We start from the raw sequence: 10,642 nt of genomic DNA on the forward strand, positions 1-10,642 counted from the left end.
AGTCGGGGTATTGAGTTCAAGAGCCGCAAGGTAATGTTGCAGCTCTATAGAACTCTGGTTAGACCACACTTGGAGTATTGTGTTCAGTTCTGGTCGCCTCATTATAGGAAGGATGTGGCAGCTTTAGAGAGGGTGCAGAGGAGATTTACCAGGATGCTGCCTGGATTGGAGAGCATGTCTTATGAGGATAGGTTGAGCGAGCTCGGGCTTTTCTTTTTTGGAGAGAAGGAGGATGAGAGGTGACTTGATAGAGGTGTAAAAGACGACAAGAGGCATAGACCGAGTGGACAGTCAGAGATTTTTTCCCAGGGTGACAATGGCTAACATGAGGGGGCATAATTTTAAGGTGATTGGAGGAAGGTATAAGGGGGATGTCAGAGGCAAGTTTTTACACAGAGAGTGGTGGGTGCGTGGAACGCACTGCCTGCAGAGGTTGTGGGGACAGATACATTAGGGACATTTAGACGGCCACATGAATGATAGAGAAATGGAGGGCTATGTGGGAGGGAAGGGTTAGATAGATCTTAGAGCAGGATAAAATGTCGGCACAACATCATGGGCTGAAGGTCCTGTACTGTGCTGTAATGTTCTATGTTCTGTGAGAGACTTAGAGGGGGGAGGGCGGAAATTTAAAAATGGGTGCAGGAAAATGTTTTGAGTCAGTATATAGATAGTGGTCCTGGAGTAGGGGCAACGCTGGACCAATAACTGGGTAACTGGTGGGAGTTTCAATAGGAGAGCATTTCAGAGATAGTGACCATAACTCTGTGAGACTGTGATTGGAGAAGGGCAAGGAGCAGAAATTAAGGGGTTTCTGATACGACCTGGCAGAATTGGACTGGGAGCAGCTGCTTGCAGGTAAGTCTACGGATGACCAGTGGGACTCGTTCAAAAACTAAATAGCGAGAGTTCAGAGTCAAATTGTTTCCATAAGGGTGAATGGAAAGGCCAACAAGTCCAAGGAACGCTGGATTTAAAGAAAAGACAGGATGTATATGGCAGTCTAAACATGGGAGAGACCATACAGGGGTATAGAAAGTGCAGAGTAGAACACACAGGAAGAACAGTAGGGGCCTAGGGGGTACTGAGGAATAGAAGGACTTTGGTGTACAGTTCCAGGGATCCATGAAGGTGGCAGCACAGGTGGGTAATGTGGTGAAGAAGGTCTATCGGATACTTTCATTAGTTGGAGCATAGAATATAAAAGCAGGGAGGTTACGTTATAATTTTCTGCAACATAGGCCAGAGCTGAAGGGTCACCGCACCAGAGGATGTGATAGTGCTGGAGATGGTGCAGTTTTTCACCAGGATGTTGCCTGAGATGGAGTGTTTCAGTTTTGAGGAGATTGGAGAGGCTCAGATTGTTTTCCCGTGGAGTGGAGACAGGTCGGGGGACCTGATTTATCTGAGGAAAGAATCAAGTAGACATGTGATACCTTCACTGTGGTTTAACCAGCCGAGGCTCACTCTCAGTGACGTGATGGGGACTGGCTGTTCCTTCTGTAACTCATTCTCTGGCAGTGAGTTGGCACTTGGGAGGTTGGAAGTGGTCTGAAGTGATCCGAACGCAAATTCCCACTCTGATTCCCATTTCCAATCCTGTTTCCAGGTGTATAATCTTCGACGATTGTTCTGCTCCCCGCAGCTTGACACTGAACAAATTCCAGACTCGGGTGAAAAAGAAATCATTGGAGACTTCTCTCAAGTACGAACCACCTCAGGCACCCAACGCTACCCCCTCACATCTACCTACCCGCTATCTTCTCCCAATCCCTTACACTCCCTCTCCTGCTCCCTCTTACTCCTTTCTGCTCCAAGTGTAGAGGGAGCTTCACTCTGTATCTAACCCGTGCTGCCCCTGCCCTGGGAGTGTGTGATGGGACGGTGTAGAGGGAGCTTCACTCTATATCTAACCTGTGCCGTCCCTGCCCTGGGAGTGTGTGATGGGATGGTGCAGAGGGAGCTTCACTCTGTATCTAACCCGTGCTGCCCCTGCCCTGGGAGTGTGTGACAGGATGCCATGTCTGTAAAACAGGAGTGTCACTTTCCCCACTGTGATGCCCCTGATCCTTGTGAGTAGAGAATTTGCTCAGGAGAGGAGTACTGAGGGGTCGCTAACTGGTGTCTCCCTGCCACTTGATCTAGGCCTGTCTTCTGCCCGTGGAGGAAGGGAAACATCAGGATCTGAAATACATCTCTGCCCAGACGGTGAGTATCGCCTGTACACGGAACAGCCGACAGCTCGCTGCGCCTGAGTCAACCTCCACAGGTTCACCATTGACACTCCCTCTTTCACTGCCCCACAGCCCCCTTCACCCCCGACTCCTTCATTTATCTTTGCCCCCCCCTTCACTCGCCTTTCGACCACCTTGACTCCATTCCACTCCCCTTCCTCCTCCCTCCAACCCTCTGACACCCTCCTTGACTCCCTTCTCCCCTTGCTCCCACCCCTGCTTGAGCCAGGTTTGATTCCCACCCTTCACCTGTGAGCTGATGGACCCATCTCACCTGGGGGGATGGGGTGGCGGGGGGAAGCCAGTGTGCTTGGTTCTATCTCCCCTTGCCCTGGTTTCTTAGGGGGTAGGGCTATCAGCCAGGGTTGCTGCTGGTTCAGGACAGGATCTGCAAGAACAGGAGAAGTGTGTTCAGTGTATCAAAAATGTTCTGCCATATACTATATAACTGTTACTTCACTAACCCACATTCCTCCTGTGGCCCTGATATCTTTGCCTTACAGCAAACCAATACTCTTGGTTCTTAATCTGACGTCTTAGCGAAGAGAGTCCCCACTGTGTGTGAGGAAATGTTTCCTCCTGTCTCTGGTCGGACCTGGCTGTGATTTTTAAAGTTGACCCTTCACACCAGTAGAAGAAATCTACTTCCAGAAGGGTCCTAACCCAACAAGTTGACCGCCTGCTTTTCTCCCTGGATGCTGCTTGGCCTTCTGAGTTCCTCCAGCATCATCGTGTTTTGCAAATCTATTTCCTCTCTGCCCAATCAAACCTTTTAACCACAAACACCTCACTTCCGTTCCCCTCAGAGGTTCTATACATCGTAACTTAGCCTCTTTATGCCGGGGATGTTCTGACAATCCTGCACCGCACCCTCTCCGGAGCCTCTCCCTCTTCCCAGTGCCTGGAATTCAGTTACTGCAGCTGGGATCTGGCTGAGGGAACAGGAGAGGAGAAAGTTGGATCACTCTGTGAGCAAGCATTTGGTTTTAGGCTTGGGCTAAGGCTCCTACAACCCCCCCTCACTCCTCCACATTGAATCTCCTGATAAACTTGTCTTCTCCTTTACTGAGGACTTCTTACAACACCCAGTGCCGTCCTGGGAGACGGCTGCACTGTCAGAACTGACATCTTGTAGCTGAGACTTTAACCAGTGACCTTGGATGGAACTGCTGCCGTGGCTTTATTTGTGTAAATGGCATCACCCACACACCCGTCCCACTGGGTCCCCTCCCCCCACTGTTCCCACCTGCCCTCCCCACCTCCCTTATTTGGTTCCAGGCTCCACCTTCCTCTCCTATCAGATCCCACCCTCTGCAGCCCTCTGTCACCTCCCGGTCTCGGTCACTGTTCCCACCCTCCCCTCCTCCATCTGCCTATCACCCCTCCTCACCTGGATCCACCCATCACCTGCCAGCTCCACCCCTTCTCCCCACCTCTTTATACCAGCTATCTCCCCTCTATCTTTCAGATGAAGGGTAAATTGGTTTATTATTGTCACATGTACCGAGGTACAGTGAAAAACTTGTCTCAACCTGAAACACCAACTGTCCATTTCCCTCCACCGATGCTGACTGACCCGCTGAGTTCCTCCAGCTGTTTTTTTTTGCTGCAGATGCCAACATCTGTAGTCACATGTGTCTCCACCACAAGTACCTGATTGGCCGTAAATTACTTTGGGATGTCCACTTTGGAAATAAAAGTCCTTATGTTTGCTTGTCTGGTGGAACCGTGGTCTCACAGAGGTTCTGGGGTGTTTTGCAGGTGGCAGTTTTGCTGGTCGGGAACTTTGACCATCTTATTGACGAGTATGTCATTGTGGATTGTCGCTACCCTTACGAATACGAGGGAGGGCACATTAAGGTATGTTGCTTACACTTGCATGCATTTGTGCTTGTACCTGTGTGTGTGTGTGTGCACGTCAATATGTGCATAGGTGCTTAAGTGTGTGTAGAGATGCATGTGTGTGTGCGCGGGATATGCATGCATATGTGTGCATGTCAATGTGTGCATATGTGCTTAATGTATATGTAAAAATGCAATCACATGTGCTTGCATGTGTGGGTATGTATGTGTGTGCATTCATGTGTGTGTGTGTGTGTGTGTGTGTGTGTGTGTGTGTGTGTGTGTGTGTGTGTTCCTTGCTCTCCCTGTGTCAGAATGCTGATGGCTAACATTTCGCTCTATAATTTTGGCCATTTCCAAGCAGGTGGATGAGAGAGATCTTGCCAAGTGCAGGATTAGCAGCCGGGTATTGAATAGGAATAGTTCACAGTGTGACGGGTAATTGGTATTTAGTTAATTATTGTCACATGCACTGAGATACAGTGAAAATCTTTTGTCTGTATGCCATCCAGACAGATCATGCCATACATAAGTACATTGAGGTAGTACAAAAGGAAAGCAGAATGCAGAATAAAGTGTTACAGTTACAGAGAAAGTGCAGTGCAGGCAGACAATAAGGTGCAAGGGCCATGACGAGGTAGATTCAGAGATCAAGAGTTGATCTTTATTGTATAAGAGGTCCATCCAATAGTCTGATAACAGTGGGATAGAAGCTGTCCTTGAGCCTGGTGGTACGTGTTGGTGGGTAAGCTGGGGAACTTGTCCTTTTATGTTGCTCTACCTGTCTCATATAATTCTCTTTCCCCTACCGTTGACTCTAGTACATTGATGTTAAACGCACCAAGTAGATTGGGGACCTGTCACTCCGTTGCAGCGTTCCATCTCCCACTCCTGCTTAAGAACATAAGAAATAGGAGCAGGAGGCGGCCATCTGGCCCGTCGAGCCTGCTCCGCCATTCAATAAGATCATGACTGATCTGGCCGTGGACTCAGATCCACCTACCTGCCCATAACCCTTAATTCCCCTACTATGCAAAAATCTATCTAACTGTGCCTTAAAAATATTCAGTGAGGTAGCCTCTACTGCTTCCCTGGGCAGAGAATTCCACAGATTCACTACTCTCTTGGAAAAGGAGTTTCTCCTCATCTCCATCCTAAATCTACTCCCCCAAATCTTGAGGCTATGTCTCCTAGTTCTAGTCTCACCTACCAGTGGAAACAACCTTCCTGCCTCGATCTTATCTATCCCTTTCATAATTTTACATGTTTCTATAAGATCCCCTCTCATTCTTCTGAATTCCAGCGAGTATAGTCCCAGGCGATTCAACCTCTCCTCACTTCCCACTTCCTAATAGAGATGGCATATGTCCCAGTGCTGACTGAGGCCAGGATTGAGCTCTGACCATAAGTGGTGCCTGGTGCGGTCAAATAACCTGCCCAATATCTCACCGTCTAATCACACATATGAATGTTGGCTCAGGCGACCCAGTTTCCAGGTGTACATCCATCACTTTAACCAGGGTTCGATGAGTAGCTCTCTCGCCTCTGAGGGCTGTGGGCTCAAAACCCACTCTGGGACTTGTGGGGAGTTATCTAAGGAGTGTAGACCATGGAAGGTGCTGTCATTGGCATGAGACGTTAAGCTCCCACTGCCCTTCAAGGTAGACTTACAAGATGCCTTGGTACTATTTTGAAGGAGGGTTATTCCCAGTTTCCCAGTCTGCTCAATGACATCACTAAAGGTCATTATCACACTGCTCCTTGTGGGATCTTGCTGTGTGTAGTTTGGGTCTTGGGTGTCAGGCACTCAAAAATACTTCATCAACTGCAAAGCAGATTGTAACAACCCTTTCAAATGGCGCTATTGAAATGCAAGTCCACCTTGATCTTCAGCACGGAGAGAGACATAGAATTTCCTTGGTTCTGGCCTTGCGGTTCATTCTGAGTCTTGTCTGCAGGGAGCCCTGAACCTGTACACGGAGGAGCAGCTCGTCAGCACCTTCTTCCCACCGCAGCTGTCACCTGATCCAGCGAGGAGGCGTACCGTCATCGTCTTTCACTGCGAGTTCTCCTCCCAGCGAGCTCCCAAAGTGTAAGTGCCACTAAGGTCCTGCCGCACACCTCCCCTCTCCTCACTGTCCCTCTCTGGATGCGGACCCACACACCTTTTAGCATCTTATCCTAATGGTCCTACCTTGACCTTGCTTAAGCCCAATGTATGTGCGCACACACGCACGCACGCACACACACACAACACACACACACACACACCACATACACACACACACATAACACACACACACCACATACACACACACACACCACACACGCACGCACGCACACACAACACACCACATACACACACACACATAACACACACACACGCACCACATACACACACACACACCACATACACACACACATAACACACACACACACCACATACACACACACACCACACACGCACACATGCACGCACACACACACAACACACCACATACACACACATAACACACACACACGCACCACATACACACACACACCACATACACACACACATAACACACACACACACCACATACACACACACACCACACACGCACACATGCACGCACACACACACAACACACACACACCACATACACACACACACATAACACACACACACACACCACATACATACACACACAGCACACACGCACGCACACACACACAACACACACACACCACATACAAACACCACATACATACACACACAGCACACACACACGCACACACACGCACGCACGCACGCACGCACACACACGCGCGAGTTGTCCCAGAAATCAACCCACAATGAGCTATTTCCCATTCATCTGCTCATGGTGTAGGGGCCTGTGTTTCTGAGCCGGAACACCGTGACTTTAGATTTGAACTGCAGACCCCAGTACAACGATGTAGGCTGATACACCACTGAGAGAGTGCCCACATTGGATAGGCTGAGTTTGTTTACCTTGGGGCAGGAGGAAGCTGAGAGGGGTCCTGGTTGAGGTATACCAAATTATAAGTGAGAAACCTTTTCCTATAGCAGAGGGATACAAAACCACAGGACCACGCCTGGCATCTCTTGCATTACAATAACTCAGTTGACTTGTTCCCCCAACATATTTCCAAGTATTTTACTTCCTCAGCTGCCGGAGTCTGAGAAGACTGGATCGGAATGTAAATGTGTATCCCAGGCTCTGCTTTCCAGAACTTTACATTCTGAAGGACGGCTACAAACATTTCTTCCAGCAGTTTGAGGTAACTCAGCTGGATACCTACATTAACGGGGCAGGCACGGTAGTGTAGCAGTTAGCGTAACGCTATTACAGTACCAGCGACCCGGGTTCAATTCCAGCCACTGTCTGTAAGGAGTTTGTACGTTCTTCCCATGTCTGCGTGGGTTTCCTCCGGGTGCTCCGGTTTCCTCCCACATTCCAAAGGCGTACGGGTTAGGAAGTTGTGGGCATGCTATGTTGGCACCGGAAGCATAGCAACACTTGTGGGCTGCCCCCAGAACATACTACGCAAGAGATGCATTTCACTGTGTGTTTCGATGTATATGTGACTAATAAAGATACCTTATCATAACATGGCACTTCCGGGGCCGGGTGGATGGATATCTTGTCCCCTTTTAATTCCCCTAATTCCACCTTTTAGATCTTTCCTGCTTCCTTTATATCCTCAAGGGCCTTGTCTGATTTCAGCTTCCTAAACCTTCGGTATACTTTTTCTTTTTGACTAAAAATCTCTTGTCATCCAAGGTTCCTGGACCTTGCAATCCTTACCTTTCATCTGCAGAGAAACATGCTGGTCCTAAACTCTAACCAGCTGGCTTTTGTAAGACTCCCGCATGTCAGATGTGGACTTACCCCCAAATTACCCCGGGTTTCCCCAGGTGCTCCGGTTTCTTCCCACATCCCAAAGATGTGCAGGTTGGTGGGCTAATTGGCTGCTGTACATTACCCCCAGTGTGTGGGTGAGGGGTAGAATCTGGGGGGAGTTGATGGGAATGTGGGGAGAATAAAAAACTGGGATAATGTAGGATTGGCATAAATGGTGGTTGATGGTCGGAATGGGCTCGGTGGGAATGGGAAGGGCCTGTTTCCGTGCTGTGTCACTCTATGACTCTATAAACCACTGAGTGCGAGAGAGAAATTCCAGGAGAAAGTGAGAGACGGAGGTGGAGAGATACACAAAGTGAGAACTGGAAGGAGAGAGGTAACATGAGCTTCAGAAAGAGAACGTGATGGGAAAATCAAATGAGATAGTGAGCAAAAGAGAGCAAAGACAAATATAAAAAGCATTGAACATGCACCTGTCTACATCAATGGTGCTGAGGTCGAGAGGGTTGAGAGCTTCAAGTTCCTGGGAGTGAACATCACCAACAGCCTGTCCTGGTCAAATCACATAGATGCCACGGCCAAGAAAGCTCACCAGCGCCTCTACTTCCTCAGAAGGCTAAAGAAATTTGGTTTGTCCCCTTTGACTCTCACCAACTCTTACCGACGCACCATAGAAAGCATCCTATCTGGATGTATCACGGCTTGGTACGGCAACTGCTCTGCCCAGGACCACAAGAAACTGCAGAGAGTTGTGGACACAGCCCAGCGCATTACAGACACCAGCCTCCCCTCCTTGGACTCTTGTTGTCTTGGTGAAGCAGCCAGCATAATCAAAGACCCCACCCACCCGGGTCATTCTCTCTTCTCTCCTCTTCCATCAGGTAGAAGATACAGGAACCTGAGGGCACGTACCACCAGACTTAAGGACAGCTTCTACCCCACTGTGATAAGACTATTGAACAGTTCCCTTATACGATGAGATGGACTCTGACCTCACCATCTAACTTTGTTGTGACCTTGCACCTTATTGCACTGCACTTTCTCTGTAGCTGTGACACTTTACTCTGTACTGTTATTGTTTTTACCTGTACTACATCAATGCACTCTGTACTAACTCAATGTAACTGCACTGTGTAATGAATTGACCTGTACGATCGGTTTGTAAGACAAGCTTTTCACTGTACCTCGGTAAACCAATACCAATACCAATACATAGACAAATAATGATTATAGAGAGCATGAGAGACAGAGAGAGGAAGAAAGTAAGAGATACACATGCCAAGGCAGGAGAAGTGGGTAAACAGAGCAAATGGACAATAAAGGAGTGATGTAGTGACTTAGAAAGAGAGACAAAGGCGGCAAGGAACAAGGGGTTATGGGAGAAAAAAGAGGGAGCAGGAAGGAGAGGGGGAAGGGGAGAGGCTTTGCACCTAGGCAGGTGGTGGGCTGTGATGATGTTGCAGGCTGTAACCTCATTCCTCTGTCACACAGACACTTTGTGAACCTCGGGGGTACATTCGGATGCTCCACAAGGATTACAGGGAGGAACTGCGCAGAGTGCGCAAGAAGGTGCAATTGGTGTCCGGGCGACGCAGGCGGAAGGAACTGTTCAAAGCGGCAAGTGGACGCTGAAAGTGGGAAGAGGTCTCTGTGGGAACAGACCATTAACGGCTCTTCTGGACCAGACCATCAAAGCCAGCAGTGACCTCTCAAGACAGCGTCTCCCTTTCACACACTGTTCAGCATCTTTCCTTCAGTACTCTTCAAAGTCAGAAACAGGAACTTGGGAATTATTGGTTCTCCGTTTGACCAAGAACATCTAGTGCCCTATTGAACGTTCCCGGGTCAGGTATATTGTGGGTTAGATACAGAGTGAAGCTCTGTGAAGCTCCCTCTACACTGTCCCATCACACACTCACATTAATACTTATATAAAATACAATCTCCCAATGTAAGGGCAGCAGGGGTTAGATACGGTAAAGCCCATTCTGTACTTTGACAGGAATCAAAAATGGAAATGTAATGTGGAATGTCTGGTTTTTTTATTGTAGTTTTTCAGATTTGAGAACCTCTGGGGGTCCTTGGGGTTTTCCCAGGTGGGGGTTTTGTGGTGGAGAATCTGCCCGTGATTGAGGGGCTGCTCCTGCAGGCAGCGATCATTGTTAGAGCCTGAGGCTGGCACTCATTCTGGGGCTGAGGTCAGAGTCAGAACGTGCAGATCAACATCAGCCGGTATGTGCTGACCCGGGGGACGAACTGGGTCCGCTTTTACAGATGTCCTCAAGTTGATTTTATCCATAATACACAAAAATCACTCAATGTGGTAAGCACACCTCCAACATGTTATAATGAATGGCATCTAAAACACATAAGACCGATAAGGAAAGAACGGTTATTAAATGTGGAGACAGAGAGCAAACTGGTTCTTCCATTCTTAGGAACGGACGTACGTCAGAATTTAGTAATATTATGGGAGCTCATCCACCTGTAGGGGTATCCATGTCAGACGTTTGTAACCTGGGGACTGAGTGCAGAGATGACTCAACTGTCTGAGAGACGATAAGAGTGGAAAGCTTTCAAATTTTTTTCTACATTACAATTTTTTTTTGGAAATCATTGGACCAAAATGATATATCCAAATATTTAATGCAATTAAATCATTACCAGTACAAAATAAATGGAGGCTATGCATTATTTGTA

General features: G+C 48.3%; 1 protein-coding gene across 1 annotated transcript in view; it reads left to right on the top strand.

Annotated features, from left to right (window-relative positions):
• Positions 1 to 10,642, top strand: part of cdc25d (cell division cycle 25 homolog d) — a 34,054-nt gene extending 23,412 nt beyond the window's left edge. The window contains exons 7-12 of the mRNA XM_052027678.1: positions 1,610 to 1,705; positions 2,146 to 2,208; positions 3,996 to 4,094; positions 6,035 to 6,168; positions 7,247 to 7,358; positions 9,434 to 10,642. Of these exons, the coding sequence (XP_051883638.1) occupies positions 1,610 to 1,705; positions 2,146 to 2,208; positions 3,996 to 4,094; positions 6,035 to 6,168; positions 7,247 to 7,358; positions 9,434 to 9,574 (645 nt within the window). The 3' untranslated portion in view covers positions 9,575 to 10,642. The remainder of the gene's footprint in view (positions 1 to 1,609; positions 1,706 to 2,145; positions 2,209 to 3,995; positions 4,095 to 6,034; positions 6,169 to 7,246; positions 7,359 to 9,433) is intronic.

Source organism: Pristis pectinata, chromosome 12 (genome assembly GCF_009764475.1).
Source record: "Pristis pectinata isolate sPriPec2 chromosome 12, sPriPec2.1.pri, whole genome shotgun sequence".
Classification (NCBI taxonomy): Eukaryota; Metazoa; Chordata; class Chondrichthyes; order Rhinopristiformes; family Pristidae; genus Pristis; species Pristis pectinata.